The sequence below is a fragment of the Lytechinus pictus genome, chromosome 12 (assembly GCF_037042905.1).
Source record: "Lytechinus pictus isolate F3 Inbred chromosome 12, Lp3.0, whole genome shotgun sequence".
Classification (NCBI taxonomy): Eukaryota; Metazoa; Echinodermata; class Echinoidea; order Temnopleuroida; family Toxopneustidae; genus Lytechinus; species Lytechinus pictus.
In genome coordinates, this window is record NC_087256.1 from 21,645,824 (window position 1) to 21,673,303 (window position 27,480).

The following is a 27,480-nucleotide window of genomic DNA, read 5'->3' on the forward strand; positions in this document are numbered from 1 at the left end:
ATGGTGTCTTTCGAACCTTAAATTTCTTTTTTATTCTTTCCATTTTTATCCCCCATCTTTACATCCCGTTTTAGTATTTACACAGCGCCTCTCTCACTTCGGGGTTAAAACCCTCCGACTCCATGTCCCGTCATTATTTTCTATCCCATTCGCTTGGATCCCTGGCTTTTTTCATCGCTCGGCCTAAATATGAAATTGGCATAATTAGATAAAAGCACACCTAGCCGAGAAGAGCCCGTGAAATACTAAACTCTAAACATTCTCGCTCCCACCATCTTTCAAAGGGTTCACGGCTCCACTTACACCAACACAGTTATCTTCTTCTTCTCTCCCTTCTTATTCCTTTATGCCCTCGGTCACATCGGCGAAACCTATTCCAGACCGACCAACTCTACCACGTTATTTCCACAGACAATACAAACGGTCGAGTTTGTGTCCGCTTGGTTGATGTGACCGAAGCAAATTTTCTTGTTGTCAAACGGCGGGAATGGGACGGAGCTCTTATATACGATCACGAAGACGAAGCTGAAATTGAAGAGAGCTTAGAAATGGCGGGAAAGAATGAACGGAGTGGGCTATATAGCAACGTCCGAATAAATCTCATGTTGCGAAACTGAATAGGGTGAGGCGAGGGATCCCTTTTTATTCATTCAATCTTCCAATTTTATTTGAAGAGGATAGACGATAGAAATGCAGAAAATTTCATTCACGTTTTACTTCGCTATACCTATTGCTTTATCAGATACTGAAAAATGGTGAAGGAATACTATCTTTTTCATACTTAAAATGCATTGCCTACGTTAGGAAAATAACCAATGAATTGAAATGGCAAATTGCTTCATTTCTTTCTGTAAATATTATGATTAAATATCAGCTGTTTTTTAATTTTTATAATACTTCCTTGATGTCGGCGGTAGAGAAAGTTGCCTGCGCGTTGATTAACTAGCTTGACTCATTTATTGTTGCAACATTTACACGTTATCAATATCAATTCAACTTCACTTTGTTGAATTGAAATAAGAAACAATTCAAAATATTTTGATTTTCACGGTCCGTTTACTTGGACTCTAGAGATGATTCACACACACAAAAAAAACATTAGGCCCTAACATGATATTGCGAAGACAAAAATATCTTATTATCACGGCGCATGAATAATATTCGGTCAAAGGATTACAGAATAAAAGACAAGACAAGAGGGGGAGAGAGAGAAAATTATTATCTTCATTTTTTATAATTTCATTTAATCATTTCATGCTTTGCACATCATTGTTGAAATTAGGCTAACAGTAACTTGTTCAAATTAAGTTTTATTTCCTAGAGGCCTACATGCACGAATGTCAGATAGCACCAGAAATATATTTTTGGATATGCTAAAATAAATAAATCCATATCAACAGTTAATATTATTCAGTTGTGTCTATTAAGTCGTAAGGGGTTTTCACCAAAAAAATATAACAAGCATTTCTCTAACATTCACTAACAGTTCGCTGTAGACACAATAGAGTTAGGCAAGATTGAGGCTGGCTGAGAAGCTTACATCCCGGTCGACACCCCGCATGCCCCGCGTACACACACCGCCGAGCCAGCGCAGAATTCTATTACTTACAGCGACCTTATAGTACTTTCTTGGGCAAATATGGCCTAGATAGTTATTCAGTAGTAAATTAGGGCAGAAAAAGAGGGGGTTTGTCCAAGCGGCTGCAAAGGGAAACATATTCGGTAAAATGAGAGAAAAAAGAAGAAAGGGAATGCGATGAAAATGGTGCTGATGGTCTGATTATAGCTTTGCAAATGTTTAACGGGCTCACTAAAAAGTTTGTCTTCGTTTTGATTTATATTGTGAACGGCGTCCGAGAAGGCGGGCTGAAATTTAAGTAAATAATACAACTGATGCCATAAAAGCCGGCTTGGCAAACTGAGTAAATGAGTTTTCTTTCTAATTTTTAGTTTGGAAAGTGTTTTTTTATAAATAATTAAAGCCATTTTGATGGATTATTGTGTTATATGATTTTAGCAAAAATAAAACTCTGAACAATAAAAGAATATAATTAAAAATACAATAACATTGATGGAAATTAAATGCCTGTATCTGTCAATATCATTTGTCATTCTAACGCCAAGTCAAACTTAAGGCATATAAGATTAAAATTTAGATTCAGATATATTATTTCTCTCGTCGGCTAAAATGTCAAATAATATGTGTATTTAAACATTGCGGGATAAACAAGTGCGATAAGATGTTTTGTCTTGAATGTTTCACGGACTTTTCTGTATTGGAATGATGTTTAAATGCAGAGTCGCCTGGAAGCTCTGACTCGAATGAAATTTGTACTGGTTGATGAGCAAGGAACTGTTTAGAGATTTGGGGGGGAAAGCAGGGGGATATGTAACTTGCTAATTCGTGTTGAAAAATATATCCCAGAGAGAAAGGGGGTGTAGATAGAAGATAGAAAGAGGATAAGGAGGAGAGAGGGAGAGAGAGAAAGAGGGAGGAGAATCTTGAACAAAATAAGTGAGCATGGATTACGCGCGCCCGATTGGTTCCATTGAGATTCCGCGCATGCTATTTGCTATTATGCCAAATAAGGCAGAATTGGGCGGAGCTTGATATGCTGATGAGGCTTCGTGTGGGGGCAGTGAGGGGCCGCTGTGCACGCTGTGTGTATCGGGGAAGAAAGGAGGGATGCGCCGGGCGTGCATCCCCTGGGGAGTGGAGTTCCAGAGGGACGATTGCCAGCTCAGCAGCGGGCACTTGACGGGAACAAAAGGGAACCCCGGGAGATCAGGGAGAAGCAGAAGTCAGGGTAGTTGGGCTTAGGTAACACTCACCGGTACCGTTATCCTTGCACGTGAACTGTTGGCTATCCAGCGAGCCAGACACCGCAGAATATCTCCCGCATCATCTGATCAGGCTAAACATATACCTTTGACAATGACAGAAACACATTGACAGTGGCGATTCCAATACCTGTACCCAAAATACCCATCACAGCCGACGATCATTTATATAGTACTTTCTTTCTCCCTAGTCAGTTTTCTTTCCAGACCATCCATTGGTTGTCGATGGTTCTGAACAGGTTTTATTATTGAGAGCAGATAGAGGCTGAACGCCAGCGAGTTGATAAGGCACCGGTTCTGAATTCAGATTACCCAACAGAACTTTGCGGAGAGAATATATCAATTGCCGACACTCTAAACCACCGCGACTTTTAACCCAGCCGCCTGTTTCAGAGGCAAATCTTCTCTCAATCTGGGTTTTTTCCTCTTTACTTCTCACTTCATCGCTTAAACCAATCTGTACGATGAAGCAACAGACCGCTCGTCCCATGAGCCAGTAATCAGACAGCCGACAAGTGGCCGTGGAGTCTCCCTGAGCAGCCCGCTCGAGACCGCATGCTAGCTTGTAAGCATCCCGTACGGACCCACTTCAAGCGAAGCCAGCTTCAGCGAACGTACCAGGGCGCATCCAACTCTCCAAACGCTCACCTCTCACCACGCCCGCGGTTCACCGAGCCAAAAGGCCGCCGTACCCCCGCATCTCCCCGCAGACCCAATTGCTGATACAGTAAACGACACATCGGGGAGCAGACACTAGCGCTTCTCGCTTCATCATCTTCTTTTCAACCAAAACCACTCGGCATTAATTGCTCAGAATAATAATCACCAACTCCCTCAGCTACCATCTCTTTCTGATAAACTAGCGATTTTCTGCTTGCCTTATCCGTTCTCTTCTATATTTGTTTCCACTTTTAAAGGAACACTATACGTTTTAAACCTGGACTTGTTTTGGTGATCGTGGCTTGATCGGGAGATACTCTGTTTTGATAAACACATGTTCGGAATCCAGGATTCACTCACCAGGGGTTCGACCAACCTCAAAGAGGAACCAATAATCACGGCGCAGGTCGGATCGGCTGCCGTCAGAGCCGGCTGGATGCAGCCAACCATGGTCGATCAAAGTGCCAGGTAAATTTCCATTTCATTCTTTAAAATAACAAAACTTTTGCATTTCCCCCTTTAAGATTATCAAACCGTCATCCTCACAGTTTTTTTTACTATGTTTACAGCTGTCCTGTTAAAACTCGTATGTATTTTAGGGGTTATCATGAACCAGTTGTAATAATGTCAGGGTTTTTATATATCAGCAATCTCATTTCTGCCGGTAAATAGAAATTGCTATCTGCACGATTTGTTTGTAATGCCGTAGTGTATAGTTATATAACGCATAACGCATACCGGTACTATAATGGTCTTACTTTTTGCGGTGATAGTATGGTATTTATATTCAAACGAATAGCCAATCTGTGACATACTGTCTATCATATCATGTCTAATATTGTAGGCCTCTGATACCAGTGAACAACATTTCACTAACCTAGAAGATATGATATGTTCACCATAATCAGAATTTAATCTTATTTTCAGTGTGAAACATACGTTTTTTCTTGTAAATTTTAGTACATAATAATTCTACAAATATTATGAAGGCTTTCATTTTACTTTTATGACTTGGGGATTTAAAGCTACAGTTTGAAAGAAAAAAATTCAAATATTTTTCAGACCATAACTCTACCACCATTTATATAAATAATTCATAATCATTATCACAAAACTTACATGACTTAAGACCACTTCTATACCATCACTATTTTGTGTACTATAATACGAGTACACATATTCCTTGTCTTTTAAAACTTTGTGCTGTTTATTCCCTCCAGAATAAGCTATTATCTTTGAAATTAATTATAACGAACTTGCTCCTACTTTTCTTATTCGTTTTGGGGTTGTTCAAAACCAATTGCGCGTTTGATTGTTTTTAGAAGTACAATACTATACTCTGTAATATGTGCACAAACATTGAAGATTGGAAAAAATCGCTATATTTAAACATACATTCTGCATAAAAATAGACTAGGAGGCCATAAAATTATGAATGTAAATTTTGTACGGGTAAAAAGTTGTATGATAATTACGGTAACACATCCCAACGGGATGTTGGATGCATGATCTTTCATTTCCAAGAGAAAATGATAAATAAACCCACAATATTCCCTAATGAATTAGTATCAGTTTTACGATCATTCATTGAATATTCACAGCGCCGGCAGATGCTCCTGCAGTTGAATACCACTCGCTTTTTAAACTGTTCTGATGGAAATGTAGAGGGTTTTTATATTCTGATAATCCGAATTTTTAAAGCAACTTCTTTTATTATTCATAATTATGACACGAGATACATAACCGTATTGAAAGATAAACTTCAATGTTAAAATCATAGAAACATGGACGTGATACACTCTAAAAACACTGAGTAAAATGTTACCCAATATTGAGTAGAAAGGGAACATGCATGTTTACTGGGTTTTTTTAAACCCCATATTGGGCTAAAATGCCTGGTTTAAGGGTAAATTTCAACGCAACATTGCGTAGAATTTACAAAATATTTGGTATCTTTTTACCCAACCAACATGCATGTGTAAGGAATGCTGTTAATGGTTGTAGGTCTATTATATGCGCAGTTTACCACTTGGGGCCCCATACTCGAATACCATGAAAGTTGAAACGGCAAAAATCGAATTTATAATGAATAGAGCGAATGCTAATATATTCTGACACAATGGAGGAAAGAGGGTGAGGGACTAGGTATTTTTCTTTATTGGATTTTTATCCAGTCAAGGCGAAAACTCTTAGAACTCGAGGGCAAGGCGATAGCACCCCATTCATTTTACTTATCCACATCCCTCCTCGTAGTTTACGTTGGTTTTTATTTTCGGTTGAAAACGCCGATATTTCCGGATGGACTCTACACGGTCTGTCAAAGGCCCGAAACAAACACATTCGTAACATTAAAAATCCACCTGTTTAGGTCGGAGAGATTTATAGCTCAACTGCCTAACGAGTTCGAAACAAAGAGCAATGAGGTACAGGGGAGCTCCTCCGACCAGAAGATCGGAGAAAACAAACCAAAATGACAAACAACTTTTTTTCTTAAATATGCATTTCGAAACTACCCCAGATCCCGATGTAATGAAAAATTAACGTGTTGGATGTAGTTGTCGCATCGTTATCAAGTACAGCGTAGCATTACATTCCGGTCGGCTGATTGAGGGGGGGGGGGTGGTAATGCAGGCGGATTAACATTTGTAATTCTTTAAAATTAGCGAACCCTAATTGCTGTCCAGTGCCCCATCGGTATCTTATAGCAAAGAGGCAGTCATAGCTCACCGTAGGCCTACTTGCTCCATTCTCTATTGCATTACAATGCGTCAGGCGGTGCCATAGTCAATAATATTGCCCGATGTGCCTATGTGATAGTACGACTATATACTAAACAGCATCGTTCGCTCTGGGCTGTCGAGATGGAATAGCCGAGAGCTCGCGTGATAGATGAGAATAGAGAAACCCACGTCAAGGGTTCCATATTAATCAAAGCATCGATACCCAGGTGACTGTCGAACATAGGCTAGATTTCTTCCATTTTGAATAGCGCTTGAGAGTACACCCAATATAATACTCGTGAATGTCTACACGGCTATCTCGACGTCGTAGGATGGAGGAAAAATAGTTTTACGCGGGAAAAGGAAGAGTTCAAAAAGCGCAGACGACCAGGGTAAATAAGTGGATCGTGATCTGGCGCAATCGAATGACTATCGTATGGCAAGAGATTGATTGTGATCAGACCACTTCTTAGTATTACAAGTAACAGGCGATTCCGATGATTATTCGTTAATTCTCATTAACTTGGAATAGTGTCAATAGATATCACCAGCGAGTAAAAAGATTAAAATATTACTCGTGTGTTGGTATGAAACGAGACAGTGACCTGTTTGAATACGACCAGATTTTGCACAGTGGAGTTTTTATTTTACGAGTTCCCTTCCGCGGATTTCTATCGGCCAATATCCGGTATCGATCGGTGAATGCCATTCCTTTTCCTCTGTAATATTTATTTTGGTGAGTAGTATAATCGTAGATGAAAGACGATAAGATTGAATCACTTGTGGAATGAAAGTTTTTTCTATTGAGAGAAGTGGTTCACTACAAAATCGTACTTAATTGAATAATTGAAATACAAAACAATTTAACAGCGCAACCAGACCAGCATGACTAGCTAAATGATAAAAATAAAAGCCTTTGAAATAGCAAACAATATTTATATGTTCAGTCTTTTGTGAACCATATTTAGAGTTTAATTATGGTGACCAATTATTTTAAGGAAAGAAAAACATGAAGACAATGTACTTGAATTATTTATAGGCCGTACATAAAAAAATGAATAAATGTTAATACTACATTGGCATTTTTAAAAAGTCATTCCTTTTTGTAAAGCCATGATTTTGCAGATCTATTACACCTTGTCTCTTTAGATTATGATATGAGAAAATTGTATGTACAGTTTTGGTAGCCAAAATCGATAGAAACGCAATTGAAATAAATCAAAACGATTCTAGCAATTATATTAAGCAATTGAATCATAGGCCTATGCAATAATGTTTATTTATATTTAAACAAAGAAATAGCTTAAATACTGTAATGAATTATGGACGATATACTGTGTATCAGGTCTCTCTAGCATGAAAAAAATGAATGATTCAAACATGAATGATTGGTATATACTATACTATGTTGATTTATAGAGGGCAATGATTGGTTTTAGCACAAACCAGTCATCAGGATGCCTGATAAATATGTCCATAACCCAGATTCCTTTACTCACTGTTTACTTTTTCACATCACTCTTCAAACTACCGATATTTGCGCTTTTGGCAGAGAGCAAATCGCCCGACAATTGAACTAGAATTTACTCAGTATTTTCACTAACGATTCAAATGCCTTTGTTGTGTTTTTGATTTGGGGGCCTACCCCTACCCCCCCCCCCCCCGTGTACCACTACAATTCCGTTTTAAAGAGCTGTATATAGAATCTAGTCAATTCCGTCTCCCCCTTGTGTAAAATCATATATTATGGTATGAACGCACGGGAGCATTAAACAGACCATATCTCACTAACAATAACCCGGTATATACTAATGCATATAAACCTCATTTAATATGCAAAGACAGTGAACTGTGTTTTATTTTGTAATCCATATGAGAATGAATACTTATTTAGACCAGTATGAAAATGAGTGTAAGTGAAATTTATTTTTGATACCTGAACATATCTTGGCCATGATGTTAGGCGATTTCCAACGCGTTGTTGTTGATCCAGAGAGAGAAGGCACCCTTCTCGTATTACGGGCCCGGGACCGAGCCCCATTGCTTAAGCTCCTCACCGGTCCCCTGTGCGTCCGAAACTTGACATTGAATTCGCTCACATACTGTATTAAATATTTACAAGCAATTCTTCATTAATGACGGTTTGAATTAGAAAAAAAAATCCTATATACATACACGTATCATCATAGCACCTCTGTTGTATAGGCCTACATACATCGTTCCGAAATAAAGTTTCATGTAAAAGTTTGTGACTTTAGTTTCTGTCATTTCAACTAATATAAAGCATATCGCCTCATATAGCTTGGTCATTTATATTAGACCTAATTCATAGTAATGAATTCAGAATTATAATCAGGTGTATGTTGGTTAAAACGGGAGTAGGTCCAACAGTCTGGTGGTGATTTGATAGGGTGGGGGTGGTAATCATTCAAGCAATTCTATACTACAGCACTTATGTGAAAACCGCCGAGTATTGAAACCAAAATATATATACCAGTCTACCATATCTAATAGGGTTTTCAGTGCATGTCGTTGTATTTATAATTGATTGTCGGAAGCTATGATTTTTGTATCCACAAAAAGTAAAATGAGAGTAAATGGAACAATTCCCTTATATTTGGACTTTTGCTCGTATCATTCCCTTAGCCATGCTTGTATCATTAAGCACACCTTTATTCATATTCAAATTTATGAAATAATTAGGTCAGTATTTTCCATCGCAGGTATTAACGAAATTTTGTTATAGTTCAACACCAAATGTTACTACTCTGATGTAGGACTATACCTGATATTCATTTTATAGTAAACATAAAAGTTAAATGGTATACGTTATTAAAATGTTTAGTAGTTACTAGTTTATATCATTTGCAAAATCCAAAAGTAACAATTTTTTTACGATGCTCTTTGAGTGTTGAAAAAAAAAGAAAATCTGTATTTATTTCCCTTTAATTCATCTCGCTTTTATACCCCGATAGCCTAACTTGACATAAGCCTACATGTTTTAATATGTTCTGACATGAATTGGAATGTAATAACCGTTCCCTCTGGTCTTTTACGAATATTATTTAAGTCTTTGTCATTACAAGATCGTGTGATTATTATCAGAATCATTACCCAGATTAACGTATGAAGTGCCCTCTGAATATCCTCTTGAATCTGTATACTCTCTAGCCTCTTAGCACGCTTATCTCAACCATTTTGGTAACATTATATTGACGATCATCTAAGGTATCCTTAGCAGACCAGAAGGCAGAAGAATCTTTTTTTCCTTTCTCGCTTTTAGCTGATAAGGAGGGATGCATTTCATTTTCGCTGATGATGATAAGTGATGATCGCGGTATTTCATGATATTAACCATAATTTTGTTTTCATCTTTTGAGGTTAAGTGCTCGGGATATACTTGGATTCCCTTTCTTCTTAAAATAGACAATTATAAATATTCATGATGACCCGGCTGAATCGCTCATCTTTTTCGGGAGTTGTATGTTTCGTAAAATCAGCATAGTGTTCGTTAGACACTCTTAAATATTAAACTTTATTCATAAACATGATAACAATTTAATAAAATGTGACAATATTTTGGATACCAATTTCCATCGTCTTAACCTCATGTTTATTCAATATTTGTTTAATTTAACAGTTCGTGTGGGATGGCCCGTGCTCACTTCGAAAAGCAACCTCCAAGTAATTTACGAAAGAGTAATTTCTTCCATTTCGTCATCGCCCTTTACGACAGAGCCGGTCAACCCATCGAGGTCGAAAGGACAGCATTTGTCGACTTTATCGAAAAAGACAGGGTAGGTTTTCACAATATAATATTTTAATATTTTATCATCATAGTTTATTACGAAATCATATCTTGTTCTACTTATATAATATGGTGATTAGGCCATTATGGCCGGAGAAAATTTTAAAAGAAACATGCAATCACAGAGAGATTGACGAAGGCATTTGTAATGTTTTCTTTTTGCTCTATGATGATTGATATGATGATTGATACAATACGAGATTATATAAATGGATGTTTAAGATTGTGTATAAGCCTATAATGAGACACAGTAGAATCGTTTATTCATTAGCATGATAAATTAAATCATAAATTCTTAAAAGTAACGATAGTTATATTAATTTGATGTTGAATTGAATGATACTAAATAAGTAAACTAAAATTATGTAGTGATAGATGACATCGTTCATTATTACAAACAATAATAATAATTGTACACAACAAAAATTAACCTCGCACGACAACAATGAATTGAGCTCTAAACGTAAAAAAATATTTGGTGGTTTGACGGCTTATGAAAAGGATAAAAATGTCAGCAATCGAAACAGTTCTTTGCTACCGTAAATATTTATTGATCAGCGCGAGTAAAGAAAGTTTTATATGGGTCTATCGATCACAGACTTTTGTACCGGTATGAATGGTCGGTTGTATTATTTTAAGACATAATCCTTGATGCCATGTGGATACCTATACTAGGCCTTTGCTCGAGCATAGTGCTATGGCTCGCCTTAAACAGTTGGATGGACCAAGTGAGGAAGGGTTGAGAAGAGCAAAGAGGTGGGAACCGAATACTACACTTATGATTACACTTATGAATTATCATAAAACATGAAGATTTTTAATTTTTCAAAGAAGAATTATTGTTATAAAACTTTCACATGTTATCGACTCATTCTACTGCAATCAAAATGTCGATGTCGGCAACAAATGGCTAAAACTTCTCGATCTATATTTTCCGATTTTAGATCGTTTTTTTTTTCTTCAAATTTCTCATGTCAATATTTTTAAAAACATACTAGCACAAGTGATGTGCATGTAGCTTCACCAAGTAATGCCATATAAATAAATAGTAATGCATAAACTTTGAATAAAAATACGTTTACATGAGGAAAGGAAAAAATAGGAACTGTAACTGACAAGAAGCCAGGATTGTATAATATGAACTAAACTAAATATTTTTTTACATTTTAACATTATTCCAGTCGAGAAAATAAAGAATATTCGGAAAAATGTTGAAATAAATTGGACAATTACATTAAAAATGAATAAAGATATTAATAGGTAATGTGGCCCAGACCTCTAGGAACAAACTCACGGGAAGGTGAAAATAAACCTCTGACCAAGATGTTTGATTTTCGAAATAAAGGAGATTGTGTTCGAGTCCTTCCTGTTATTCAAAGTCACGGAGCGTTCATCTATATCGTTGTTAAGTTGAAATTAAGCTATAAATCACTAGACTCGTTAACTCACTGAATAATGGGAGATAGTTTGATACTAATGTTCCTCATTGGTAATGTTTGGTACCTATTTGGGTGTGTAAGTACTATTTCTGCTACTCCCCCGATTGTTCCTCGAAACCTTGAACACGTTTAATGCGCCATTATTGGGACCAAATTAATTTCGAGATCACTTTTGGTATCTATATTCTTCCTTATTTTAAAGAAATAATACATGCGTTGATGGCGACTGGTTGGTGATTGTCAGTTTGAGATGAAAACATGGAAAAGTTGAGTTATGGTGATGAGTCTGCCTAAGACTTTTTAATGTGAATCTTGTTTCCGTTCTCATGTAGTTTTTTGTTGTAAACACAAGTGTCCAAAGAGAAATGACATATTTAATCTTCATTATTTCTTCATCATTTGTATCGTTTATTCAACCTTACAAAGCAAAAGTGTAAAGGTGTTTCTTATATCTGTTTCCACGACGATGCAATGAGATCCATGATGATTAAGTCACTATTTTGTGTGAAATAGCATTATGTCGCTTGTATAAGATTAGATTGCGTCTAAAATGACAACAAAAATAGCAACAAAGTTATATTTTGGTAACGTCTTATACCAGTACTACCGATTTTACTTCTTAAATAGAAGTATGGGGGGGGGGGGGAGGAAATTTTTAAGTTAGTATGATGTAAACTCTTCAAAATGTAATGTTTATTGATAAACAGCTCCTCAGCATCGATGTCAAGTTGATACTCAAAATTATTAACATCTCATTTCTTATAATTTCAAAAAATATTTCGAATTTACATTGTCATCAGGATACCTTCCTTTTTGAGAGTCTTACAAAAATTGTTTTTAAACATTCAATATTTACATTCCTGTGTTAGTCATCAGAGCCTATATACGTTGTGAGTTATTGTAAGGATATTTACCGGTACTTAGCTTTCTTTTATCGCTGAGCCAAATATTATTTTCCCATCGCTGCTCCCGTATCCTTTATTTGCCGTCTCATTATCCCTTTAAATCCATTTGAGTGATGAGCACCGAATTACACATGATAATCACCATTTTCAGACGGGATACTTAATGAGTGGCGAGCGAACGGGAATATGACAGAATTAATTTATTTCAGACTTAACGCTTGTTCAACCGATGACTTTGCTAGTCCTCCGCGAATGACGATGTGCGTGTATTGCCGAGAATGGCCTCTGAATATCTTAAGTAAACAATATTAATCTTCCAGTTACTCTAGTTCATTTTTGTCACGTAATTGATAAACCACCCTTTAAAAATTAGTTCTTAAGAATGCAATTTTTCATACTTTTTTTACGCAAAACAATTACGGTTGAGTACCCGATGAACAAAATTATAGAAAATGTAACAGGGGATTATTATATACATAATGATGAAATACAATATTAATTGTAAACATATTTTTTGTGTTTATTCCAATACTTATTTACAAAGAGGTATAACTTGTAAAGTTTTAATATTGCCAACGTATTGAGTGAACTTAACTATACTATAGTTAAGTATCCTTAAATCAACTCAAGTCATAACTTATATTGTTTGCGAAGAGAAAATAAAAATAAAATCATTTACAGGTTCGCTGCAGTGCTGCGTGAAAATATCTGTACAAAATTAAATATAAATATAAACTTATTAATCTTTTGACAAATAACAAAATTGTTTTTAAAGTTGCGATGACTTCGTTAAATACCGAGAATGTTGATTTAATCAGATGTTTTTCCATCCCTAAAGAGAAGCATTTGAGAGGAGGAGGAGGAGGGGGGGGGGGGTACCTGGTAGACTCCTTAGTCGAGAAGCACACAGCTTTCCCCTTTTGACCTCCTACGTCGCCAGACAAGGCTTCGGAGAATGCTTCTCATTTGAATTTGAATGCAAATGAAAATAACAAAATAGCCATTTTTGCGAACGGGGCAGAGTGCTAAGGGTTAGTAGAATTTGAATTTTGGATTGGAAAGATGTATATGACCTTGAACAGAGTAGAATACAAGATAAATAATAACATAATAAGTAGACCAATATTGTTGTTATTTTGTTCCTTTCAGTTGATTCTATGTAATTTGTTTTTACAAAGAAACAACAGGTTTTCCATAAATCAAATAAGGTGGGGCTCAATTGAGTTAAGCATACACTTACATCAACGAAAAACATTCACCCTTCTTGAATTCACTATTTTTGAATCGGGTAAAATGAAACAAATTTTTTTATTATAATACTCAAAAGATTGTTGTCATCGAAATTTGTTTAAGAAATCTCATAATCTAAGAAATAAAGTGAGTTTTGGATTTTGACATTATGAATATTTAATCATAGAATTGACATTTTGACGTTATGAATATTTTTTTTTAAATATTTTTTTATATAAAATGTATAAAAAAATCTGAACTATCATTTTAAAGATCCAACATAATGCTATTTATCTTGGAGTCTCTTATTGTTAATTTGATTTAATTTGTGTCCCAGAAATTACTTTCTTGATTGTAAATTTGACTTGATTAGATGACGAAATGAAGGGAGCAAAATTATTAACAAAATTAAATCCTAATTATAATTTCGATTAATGAGTAAAAAAGAAAGATAGAACTTTTAATTAAAGCTGTTTTTGGAATGTGAAATAGCAAAGCTTGCCAGTTTGTGATTTATGAAAAACAGACACAGAGAAAACAATATGACTAGGCTTAGGATGAAAGCGTAGTATTAACTGTATAGGTGCATGAAGTGTGTGTGCGTATGATTAGTGTGCGTTCATGTGCGCGTGTGCGTTTTGCGCATGTGTTTGTATATAAAAGACGGCGATATCTGTGTTTTGTGTGTGTGGGTGTGTGTGTGGTGGAAATCATCTCCTATCTGGCTCAGGATCAGTATCTAACCCCTATGGCTAATTGAATGAAAAATTGGAACGCCCCCCGTGGGTTAGTGATTGAAATCAACTCTAATCACATATCATTTACATGATTATGGCGCCAATATGCACAGAGGTGCACGGGATGAATCTGTACTAGGAATATTACACGAAAGCAGCTATGATAATATTTTGAAGGTATGTTGGAGTATAGTAGAAACGTTACCAATGATTATAATACCAATTTAGTAAAATAAAAAAAAGATGATTGAAAATGTATTATGTTGCTAAAACGCCATGTATATCATATTAGTTTTTATATATACACAATGAAGTTAAATTAAGGGAAAAACACCACTACAGAAAATAAATTAATCTTGTGGTTGTCAAACTCATAATCACAAATGAATTATTGTTTAAACTTATTGTTCTTTTACTCTCTCCAAGGTTATATATTATACATTCTTATATTGATAGAGATTTTTTTTTAAACAAGTGCACATCAAGTTACCAATAATGCATATAGCATTTCCATTTATTTGAAAGCAGGATAAAAGAGCATTGTACATTAAATGCTTTGCTCACGGGCATAGGTTCTGCGGCCGGGGATCGAACCCCGGACTTTATATGTATAGCCAGGCGCCTTAGACCACTCGGGCACGGCACCTCCATGTAATAGTGTAAAAAGATATATACTCCAAATTTATGCCAACTAGAAAGATAGCTTCTCAATATTATCCGATGTAGTATAGATCTTCGTATCCATTCATTTACACAGGGAGTGTTTATCTTTTTAAATTGATTGTTATCGATTTTAGCTCGGTGAAAACCGTGCCGATCAAGGTAAGTGACGACACTAATCATTAACAGAATTCATAAAAGATCGTTTAAGTGAAACACCTCTCGTTACTCCATGAATATTGATGATATTCAAATTTTGTACAATGGAACTGTTCAAATAAATAAGTGGCGACGGCAAAGTCAGAACCATAAAAAAGATGGTTTAAGTGAAAGCTGATTTTTTTAAAATAAGTTACAAATGCTTATTAAAGTATATTTTAAATTACCAAAGAGAGGCGCCACTTAATAATTATTGGTCATGCTATTACTAAATATATTTTAAGTGAAATACCTTTTGTTAATTAGATGGAATTTATGTGTTGAGAATAGTTTAGTAATGTAAACACAAACACATACAAGCAACTCACACACACTCCCACTCACCCTCACACACACCCTCACACATGTACAAATGATACTGGGAGGTGCAACATTTATATTACATTATAGTTAAAATGTAAAAAATGAACAGAAATACGCACGAAGTGACGAAGGTCTAGCAAACCAACAAAAATATCATACATAGATTAATCAATTACATTATTGTAACTGGTAATTCGAATGAATGTTGTGCATGGCCGTGCAGTTCTGTTTGTCTTCGTAACACGCCATGTCTGTCGCATTGGAATGAAATAGGTTTTACACATGTACAAGAGATGGCGTTGCGTTAAGAGCTTATCTCGATCTCGGGCACTGATATATACCGTACTCGCTTTGGAACAATAGTGATACAAATCTATTATACTAGGTAGTTGAATTATAATCGGCAACCCGAGGCATTAGCCGCCGATGTTCGTGTATTCTTACTTTCTGTAGCTTCCAATGAGATGTAGGGGTTTTATCCTATATATATCACACCATTAAAAAAGCTTGTCTCTTTATGAAGAGAGGGAGAGAGAGAGGGGAGAGATAGAGAGGAGTGTATGTATGTGTGGGAGGGTGTGTGTGTGTGTGTGTGCGGGAGATGGGGAGAGAGGTTGGGCGATGAATTAAACTGGTGAGTGGATTCCATTAAGATTCTGAGGAAGCCCCTTCCCTTTTATTCCAAGAAAATGCCCGTTTTGTAAATTGTTTTGATAGGTCATTCTTTCAGAAAGACTCAATGTGAAGCGTTGTGGCTATAATATTGATTTTCTATGACCATAGAAATGAAGTCACAAAACACTAACTTGTCCCTTTTCATTTACTGTTTGTAAAGATGTCACACATTTTGTAACCTTATATTTAGTGCGATTCAATTCGTATTATGTTATTCTACGTTTCTTGAATGAAATACATATTAAAAACAGCAAAATATTGTGGAAAAAAAATACATGCAAACTAATATTAATTATTGAAAAAATGTAACTTGCAAGGCATCTTGACTTTTGTATAGCATCTTTGTTAATGCATTTATTAATTTTATTGATTTGGTGTATTATAGTTATGTAATAGTTGGCTTATATGGACGAAACTATTACATTGTTTTTAATATTCCAGCTTATCATGGTTATATGAAATCAAGATAATGATACAAATTTCCATACTAATGGGGTCTCAATTTAGTTGTTATATCAAAATCTTGAAGAAATTGTTTGTTATATATAATTATTTAATTATTTCTCTATAATTACTACCCTATATAATTATTACGATTTTCCTCATATAAGTATTCTATATTAATTGCCTTTTTATATATTTTTATATTCATTAAAAAATATTGAGTATCAAACAATTCATCATCACCAAATGGATGTGAAAATGAGAGAGAACGCCAAACACACAACACCTAACAAGATAAGACAGGCAATTGTTCTTTTTCATATTTTACTTGCCCCTGGCTCTAGGCTGTGATTGTCTGTCTGTGTGCCTTTCTTATAATAAATGAAGAAGAGAGGACAGTAATAGAGACATAAGTGGACAGATAGTGGATTTCATGAAGGGGAAAGACAAAAAAGAAGAAGACAGGAATGGGGGAGAGAGATGATTTTCAGGAAAGAACGCCCCAAGCGATTGCTGTGATGTAATGTAGCCGGTGTTCATGCCCGTAGGCAAGAGTACAACGCAGACATGTCCGACTCTATAAACTTCACCGCCGACGCGCCGGGGCGTTCGATCTTCCGCGCTCCGATGGCGTGCGGGCATGCGGCCAGCGTCGGATTTAACCACGCATTTTCGAACAATATTATGCCTCGTATTGGGAGCGTGTAATATGGGGCCGGAAGGCTGGCGGGTTACAACCCAGCTGAAGGTACACATACCTCTGAAATATCGATAAAATTTTCCCGCCCACTTCATATTTACAGTCTCACTCACACTCTGTCGTCTCGGATGGAAATGATTTGGAATGTGAGCCTTGCGAGAATTGGCGGGGAAAGTCGATTATTAATCAAAGGAGGAAAAAAGAAGGGGGAAAATGGGAAAAAATTAAAAATTGAAAACGTTGAAAATCTGATAAAAAGAAAAGAAATCTGGAATTCAGAAACCGTCTCATTTTGGAAAAATGAGACAAAAAATATTCATCAGTTATCAAACAAAATTGTGAAAAGTCAAAATCATTGTTTATTCAGCATTTTTGACACATGGGGGGAAAGGTCACCTATGAAATAATAAATAATTTATTGTTCGCATTCTTTCGTCCATAACCAATAAAGTGACTTTCTTGAAAGTGGCATCACTTATCAATCTAGGAATAAAGCATTCTAAATGTCCTGTCATTCCATTAAGAATATATTTATTTATGTTTAATGCTTTGCATTTGCAATGTGTCTAAGAAATGGAAAGAATAGTGTACAAATGTATCAATCAAGTTCGCTATATAGATAGTGTTAAGAAGAATTTCATTTCCTGATCAGTAATCGCAAACCTTCTCAATATCGTTATTTGAACGTCAAATCGTAATGTTTCTTCCAGGTCTGTAAATACCGATTCATTCATATATTATATTGAATATTTGTTTACATATTTATTTCTACTTTGCAGGAGCCGGATAACACAAAGACTAACAATGGCATTCATTACCGTATACAACTCTTATATCACAATGGTAAGTCACTTCTCAATTCGAATGAATTTATTTCATTTTATTCCTCACATTACTGACTCACATTACTGGGCACCTTTTAAAGCATGCTTCTTCCATAATTATGGATTGTCAGTAATGCCATTGAAAAGATGTCTGATAAGACATGTAAGATACATATAGAACCTATAAGCTAAGGAAATGAAAACAGTGGTCCAGCGGTTTATGCTCTTGGCCCTCAAATGTAAAGTTTGAGGTTCGATTCCCATCGTAGTTTTGGTAGGGCAACAAAAAAATCTAAAAAAAACAACAAAACAATTCACCCTTTTAAATTCTCTGTCAATGTATGTAATGTAATGGGTCTAGATAGTTAGGGGGGGCGTTGTTGCTGTTGTAATTACATTGGTTTGAGCCCGGGGAGAATATTGTCGCTGCTGAATAGGCTTCATGCAGTGCACGTAATGTTGAATGATGATTCAGTGGATATTATCTTTTTCCATATCTCTTTATCATACTTTGGTTTACATTCTAAATTTTGTCGGAGTGCATGGCAAAAGAAAATCAGTCAATCAATCAATCAATCACCCATTCGTGTAATGTGGCCGATTGAAGAGTGAAAGTTTTGCAAAAAAATACCTATCAATTATGCTGGCATTGTTTTTTCTTTAAAATGTTGAATTGCTCATCTAAAATTTTGTATCAAGACCCAACAAAGCAAACCAGAAGAAAGAAACACATATAAATGAATAACACCGCTAGAAAATTATAGTTCCTGAGAGTATACAGGTATAGGCCTACACCTCACAATATGTGTATTCAATATTCTTATCAATATGTATTTATATGAGTAAGATATTAACAAAAATCGAATGAGGTAATCAAAATGGCAATCAATGAATGGAAAATTTGAGGCATTTGCGCTTATTCACTTTAAAGCACTGTGAACCTATTACCCTCCGTTGTTTGAACTTGAAAGTGCGCCCTGTCACTTATTATATACGATTATAACAACGCTGATTTCTGAACGCTACACCAAACACCTCTCTCTTCCTCTCTCCCTATCTCTCTACCCTACCATCCCTTAGTTTTACATATATTCGCTCACCTCTTATGCCCCGATTAAGGTTTAAATCTCGCGATTAAATCCATCGTTTCACGCGCTCAAGAGTAAAATGCGCGCGAGAAAGAAAATAAATCGAACAGCATCTCGGAAATAAAGACTTCGCTCGGGAAAAAGAAGATGGGGAAAGAGGATGATGGTGAAAAAAGGCAGAAAAAGGAGAGGTTGGTTAGGACGATTTTAAGGTCGTTCTGACAATCCAATAAACTCCGGGCAGCTTGCAACGGCTTATGATTCAATTTGGTAGAGAAAGGGTCGAGAAAAAGCGAGCTTCAAAATGAGATTAGAATACAGCTATATACGCCGTGGAAGGGTATTCAATACGTGTTGAAGTGCGCACATTGCCGCTCTCCGGCTACACGACGAAGAATTGGAGAAAACCAATTCCACTGCTTTTTTAAGGCCACCGTAAATTTTCTCACCACGCTGCACTCTCATATTATTATTTTTTCTAATTTTCAAGACTTATATAAAAGAATTGATCATCCTGATAATCGACATCAAAGTTTAAAGACGTTATTCTATTTACTCTCTAAAGAAAAATATTGGGTAATAGTGCTCCATGAGGGTAATTATGTGTCCAATATTGGTTTTTTTTTTTTTTTTTTTTTTTTTTTTGGGGGGGGGGGGGGGCATTTTTATTTATCCAGTGTGATGAAAATTTTGCCCATTCTAAAGTAATTGCTGCTTGCTTTTTAACCTTACTGGACAAAATGCTTCCCGCATTGGGTAAAATACTGCCCAAAATTGGTTGGACACATAATGACCCTCGTGGTAGTAAAAATTCTAAAATTCTACCAATTATTTTATACAGTGTACTATCGACATAGATTATTATTATTGTCTGGTAAAACTCTTCAAAATTATACATTTATATACATACATTTATATATATATATATATATATATATATATATATATATATATATATATATATATCCACAAATACGATTTTGTGTACAATTTATGTTGTAACTAAAGCTGTCCAGTTTCCAGATGATGGTGAAGAAAAACAATTCTTTACTTATCATGCTTATTGTTCCATTTTCCAGACAGTATTCAATGATTTGTGTTTAAAATGAGCTGGTGAAGTAAATAAGTACTGTTAGATATAGATATTTACGTTACAATTTGCTATTTGCATTTGAGACCAGAGTTGAAATTAAACCCGATTTCAGAATATACGGGCCAACACGGGATCCCTTGCACTTCACGACTGTAACATACTCTTCCGCCTGGGCCCCAGACCACAACCGTTAATTCATGAGATTACTAGATGTCCAGACATTGTAGGGAGCTAATTCATTAGAGGGGACAGATAGAACGATAATCAATAGTTAATGAAATGAGGACCTTGCTGAGGCTCAACGTCTAACGCTCTAAGTGTTGGTATAACATAAGCACCAACTTGCAGTGCGCAAAGTGCGTACCGTTTTGATGTGTGTGTGGCGCCGCGGTGGACCATCTCATACTGCATTGTTTTCACGTGTTCTTGGTTCAAAATAAAATCTTCTCGAGACGACAGATTATGATGATTTAGGTTGTTGGTAGAACATTTCGTTGAATGCAACTAGTACTTCATGTAGAACCGGTTTCGTTATGCCTTTTCGTAAACCACCATGCACAGATGCAATTCTGCACGACATTTGTACAATATTTATTGTGGCGCCATTTAGAATAGTGCAGTTGTATGTTGCATGTTGGTTTGCGGTCTGTCCAGATATGTTACAGTATTTCATTCAACTGTTTTAACGTAGAGTTGTTTAATCGACAGTAAATTTATATAGACCGTTTTACCTTCAATAGGCTAAGCACCAATCAGATCAAACAACAGATGGCAAACTTTATCTCATGTTCACATACTAAATAATTGTACCAGATTGGTGCCATTTTTATATGAAGAAAACATTCATCCCCCATGAATATGTCTATAAACTTTTTTTTTCTGGAAAGGCGATAAAGGTTAAATGGTCAATAAATTAAGATGAAATCTAGTGCATGCCGTTTCGGAAGGTATGCACCGAGCCTGCTTTTCATGAACTTGATGAACTAAAGTTCTTTGTAAGCTGACAACACAGGTGTCATCGTTGGAATACAGAATGGTATGAGTTTGGATATTCCCGCTTTCTTTATCATAGAATACACATATGAAAAAGTTTATTATCTCTTTATATTGCCCACGACAAACAAATCAGGCAATCTAATATGTTTACCGTTGCAGACGCAAGTATTACATTCATCCGGTGTAGATAGAAACATACTTTTTTTATCATATAAAAATTGTTTGACGTGATAATAGTTAAGGAAGACAAACTTTCTGATTACTTTAAAAGTTAAGGGGTTGAATTTGGGTATATCATCTGGCATTTATACAAATTAAAAGAAAGATTCGTGAGGCCTTTGTGCATACCGCTCTTTGAAGGGGCCCGCTAGTTGCCGACCATTGAATACACGAATCTTAACACGCTCTGGCGTAGTTCAAACGCCTTTCTCAGTTGACATAACCGCTCGCAGTGCAAAGCACTCAGCGTACTCAATACGACAGAAAGTAAACGAGTTATTCATAATTTTGCTCTCTTTCCCCAGCTACTATTGGTTTAGCCGAGAAAACTCCGAGACATTGTTGATTGTTGAAGACCTATACTCATGAGCAAGAAAAGGGAGGGGAGAATTGAGAAATCAGTTTTTGATAATTGTAAAGAAATCGGAGTACAGACGAATATACTCATTTGTAAAGCTGCCTAGTCCCGTTCATATGATTTCGAGTTGTTCAAGCTTACACATGCCCCAATTTCAACACAGATGCCTGAATGAGCGCATGAAATAGTGTTTTCTGATGTATAATGACATAGCGGTGTATGTGATTGGTTGGTGTAGGTGTATGATAGGACAAGCTTTCCGTCAATTTCAAGTGCAAACTTTCGCAGCTCCGCAGCAAAAAGATATTTGACACCAACTAGATTGCATATCAGCATGGTAAAGTCTGCATTAAGCCCGAGCTGATGATGAACTTTCTTAATCGGGTTCACGTCTGAAAATTTCATTTACCTCCTTACTCTCACCTCGATCACAATTATTGAGAGAGGAATGATAAAAAGCACCTCTGAAGCAATCATATCTTTTATCTTATACCGATTACAATGGAAGTTGATTGGCTCCCGTATTTTCCACTTGTGCACGTACGTAGTTAATTTTGATTGTTGAACAGATCGGTTTGAGTCAGAAAATGTTGAACAATAAGGAGCGAGGGTCCATGAAAAATATAACGAATTGAAAAGAAACCTTCCAAAAGTATTAGAGTGGTATTATTATTATTAATATTATTATTATAATTACTGTTATTATTATTATTGTTATTATAATAATTATTATTATTATCATCACCATCAATATTATTATTGTTATTTTTGTTACTTTATTCGTATTCATAACAAATGGCTTTTTAAAGATTATTGACAAAGAGAAAATTAGCCCTGGAAAATAAAACACCTTTACACTATTAGAATTTCAAAAAAGGTGTTTGGCGAGAGGTATTCGCACGGAAGGATTGAGATTTCGATAATCGCCATCTAAACTTGACAAGCGAGACGGTTTTGTGACGACCTAATAAGATTATTATCAGTCGCTTTGTCAAATCAATAGAACAAACAATAGTAGGAACAAGAGACTTGGTACAGGCAATCTACTACCTTAAACAGGATTAGAAGGTGAGGAGATATAGAGGAAGAAGAAAAATCGAAGACTGGGGCTTCTTCGGGTCACGCGTCAACTCCCCTGCATGCCGAACTTCCTATACGAGCACGCATGCACGGTGGTTTGACCGTTGCAACACAACAAAAATCAATGGATAATCATCGCCCGATAGCTGTCTACAGGCGACGAAATGGAGAACGATCGTGATCCCTAAATATACTTCTGATAAGATTCCTATTCCTTTTTTTTAGAAGGAAGTAGCCAGAACCATGTAACATTAGTAATGTATTTTAATTTAAATGAAAACTGAGGAAAGTTTTAGGCCCATTAAGCAAGTGAAAAGAAAGGAATGTGATGAGGAAGAGACCCTGACTAAAACAATATTTGATTATAAAGTTCTGAAATCGTTTTATGATTTTACACAAGTTTAATTCGAGTGTGTGCGTACGAATATACCATTTGCATGATTGTGTTAACTATACGTACGTATAATCATTCGTGTGTTGAAACAGCACTGGATCAAAATATTGTTAAATCTGTAGCCTTCTATGGTGTCAATAAACCTTTGCATTGAGTGAAGTGATATTAACGTTGAACAGGATAATTTACATACACAGGTGTCTGTTGAAATCATCGCGTATAACCAGAGGTTAAACAAATCAAGGAAATTATTGTGTTTAAATAGAAAAAAAAACTCAAGCACATCACTTGATGTGTTAACTTATTTTCTGTCGATGTTCTGTTCAGTCTGTAGCACTAGCGCGTATAACCCCTTTGCGGAACTTCATTACACGGTCCCTGAGGTGAGGTTACAAATAATTCAACTCACCGCGCTCGGGCTAACTTCAATAGGATGAGGGCTTCTGTTGGATTTATACACGCTTCATATCCTCTTCTAAAAAAAAAATAAAAAGGGAATGAAAAAAGAAAACGAAATTTCGGAATGAAGACACGTACGTAGGCTCTCACACCCTCCCACCCACACTCGCCCTTTCCTACGACGTCAACATACACTTCTACTGTTCTTGTAATGGAAATGTTTAGAAATTGTAATGGCAAGGACGGGGGGGGGGGGTTGGGGCATCCGTGAACCCAACTGTTAATGTAGGACAGTATTTAAGTCAGAAGAAGGTCATACACACATCAAAAGAGCAAACGGGAAATAACTGAAATCTGCAGGTAGTTATTAAGTTCACGTGTTTATATTTTGTTGTAAATTCGTGAAATGCATTGTCAAGATTGTTATGAACTATTCTGGACTCATCATGTGCTTTAGAAATAAAACGAATCCGTATTATTTGAAGAGGAAGGTGACAATTAGAAAGTTGGAATAATCAATCATCAACCGTTATTATTTATTTGTTTCAGTTCAGAGAAACCATGAATAATACTCATGTGTATATTATTGATTGGGGGTACACTACGACAGTGGCCCGGGCCGTGGGGGGGGGGGGGGGGGCTTTAGGGCACTTCACCCGACCCAAAAAAAATCCAAGGGCAAGAACAGAAATTAAAAGGAAGAAGCAAAGAATGACAATGATAAGAAAACAGGGCGAATTACGATATTCTATCAGAATATAAAGTCACTATCTAAAAATTAGATTTTCGTTTTAAAGAGCTATTTTTCTTTCTCATTACACCACTGCATTTACAAACCACTTGGACATTATATAATTTCCTACTTTTATCATTGAATCTAACCCGTTTCTGAGTTTAAGTAATAATTAACTTCTAACTGAATCTTTACAACATGACACCATTTTATCGATGAAGCTGTGTTCCTTATTTTAATTCATATTTTTGTTATTTTCTTTAATCTCCAGGAGTACGAACTGAGCAGGATCTATATGTGCGACTTATCGACTCCATGACTAAACAGGTATGATATCAAAAAAAAAAAATCAAATCTCAATCGCTAGTTGTATAGATTTATATTAAATCACTCCAATATCCAGCTTTTTTTGCCTTTGGGGTGTCGCAATGAACATGCGTTTACCTTTCATTGCAAATCAAACTCAATCAATGGAAAAGGGTTATTGCAAGAAAGTAAACTTGCAAACGAACGCAAATCAACTATAATTTGCCCGTGACCAAGAGAAAGGGGTATAATGTTGGATCTAATATGCGTGATTAGGAATGGAACATAAGTTTCTTGCAATGCCCCGTTACGTAGTCTCATGTGTATTCGACGGACATTGAACGTTAGTGATGAATTAAAAATCATATATGGAAGCATAAATGATAAAGACATTTCTAGAAAGATGAAACCGCATCGAAAGCGATGTGAGCCTATACAACTTCTTCTTTCCTATATCATGGGTGTATAATATTATCTCGTGTTGCTGGACTGCAGTACAAAAAAAGTCGGGTGTATTTACATGTCTCATCCCATTGTTAGCTTCTTCGCATCGATTAGATGGCACAAAGAGGGGGAAATTGGATTGAAGTCACTTAAAATGCCAATGAAAGTGATCCCCATCGCCACCTGTTTCATATTCCAAATTTAATACCAGCATCTTGGTGGAGTCGGTGGCAGTTATTGTCCAGGGGAGTCTTCCACCAAGCATCTTGTCAGTGAATTTTTCTCTGACTAACTCGCTCTGGGCCAATCAGTTTCAAGGATTTCAGTAGCTTTTAACAAATATTAAGCGAAGCTGGTAAAACTTTTGTCCGACAATCTATAGTCTCTTTCATCATGGATCTTGTCCATAATGGTGGACCTGCTAGATGAGATGATGAAAGAACTCCATCTTGTCTTTTCTTTGTCTTAAGATACCAGATTTTTTTGTCTCATAAGAGGTTATCTAGAGAACAAGTGTCTTGCCTGTATTGAAAAACTTTGATCATATTCCTTTAAACAAACTCGAATTGTTTATAGTCCTCGAATATAAAAGGTTGGCAACAAGTTCGAGATTGGAACAAACAATGGTACATGCCGCCAGAAAATACATGTAGCACAAGTGTTAGCCGAGCTTGGCCCACTTTATTAAAAATGTAAAGTAAAAAAGAACAAAAACAAAACAAAATCCAATCGAACTGTTCCGCTTGTAGAGGATTATCACAGTTTCAAAACCAACTTAATTACAATTATGTATATACACTTTAGGGTAGATTATGTCATTATATTAACAAATAACTTTTTAAAGAATTCCTAAATCATTTTCTTGATTTCTGAAAATGAACAATGACATATCACTGCTTTGTTATTTATAGATATATTCTCAAATGGAGTAAGCTGTGCACATCGAAGTAATATTCCATCACATGTTAAACTGAAGAGTTATCTTTCGTATGGGAAAGGGTTAATTGATTAACGGGGTCACGTTATATGGGGGTGCAACGGCTCTTTTGCCAAATTCACCGACTTAATTAGAAATGTAGCCGCTGTAGATTCATTTATGCCGCGTGTTCATGGTGTTGGTGTGCGTGTGTAAACGGCACCATCTTCTTACTTTAGATTATGACTTTTTTCCGTAGACATTTTTTTTCTCACATATCGGTTGTGAAAATTACACTGTCACTGTGGTCTTGGCTAAATTGTCTATTATAATATACTTGGAGGTAAACCTCCAGGGTGAGCATTGAGAATAAATTATGGAGTCCAAATACTTTTATTTATTTATTTAATTGTTTGTTTATTTATTATCATTATTATTTTTTTTGTTTGGCGTCACCTGTGCCTGGGAGGCGAAAAGCTAACTGAATCACTATGACCCGCAGGTCTCTCCTCCCGATATAACTGATTGGGGGAATGCAGGTGGACCACTACACCGGGGTTTCCCCCTACTCTTATATAAATATATTAATTTTTTTATCATTTATTATTCACTCATTTATCGATCCTTATTTGGGGCTACTTTTGTCCTTTTTTTTTTTCACAAATCTGTTGTGGTCTAGTCTAACTTGTCTGTTATAGACTCATACTGACAGCATTGGAATGGTTTGAATACGGTTAAACTTGTTAATTTGACCCCAGAAGTTATTGTTAAACGTTCTCTAAAACGATTGTTGCGACTGGTGAATGCTCTGCGTAGTGTTCATATCAGACACATTTAATAACAAAAGAAACAAAAGAATCAATGCACAAAGCATTCAATTATAATTTATATTATTTGCAAAAGGGGGAAATGATCTATAATTCTTTAACAAGTATTGGATATAATATATGACATGCTATCATATCACGCAGCCTGCTGACCGGCGTCGCGGCGCACACGACAAAAACCGCTGCTTGTCTTGTGTGTCACTCGATAGAAACATAGACAGATAAACAGCGAAGGCAAACTGGCGAGAATTAAATATGAATAAATGAATATGGCATCCACACCATTTCCCATCAGCTTCCGTATATCTGTTTGTGAGCCAACTTGATATTCCATAGATTTCATATTATGGGGCATTGTTTTAGCCGTCACACGCACTGAACACGGTTTATGTCTGTTAGATTGAGACAGTCACTACGTTTGCTGGATGTCATGTTGAGTAATATTACAATAATGCTCTACTG

The 27,480-nt window shown here is 36.0% G+C and overlaps 1 protein-coding gene across 1 annotated transcript; it reads left to right on the forward strand.

Moving 5' to 3' along the window:
• Positions 1–53: 53 nt before the first annotated feature.
• Positions 54–25,974, forward strand: LOC135156118 (transcription factor COE3-like). The gene is made up of 4 exons (XM_064107423.1): positions 54–3,969; positions 9,862–10,018; positions 18,121–18,184; positions 24,797–25,974. Exons 1-4 carry the CDS (start codon positions 3,836–3,838, stop codon positions 24,856–24,858), a joined length of 417 nt encoding a protein of 138 aa, XP_063963493.1. The 5' UTR covers positions 54–3,835; the 3' UTR covers positions 24,859–25,974.
• Positions 25,975–27,480: the final 1,506 nt, after the last annotated feature.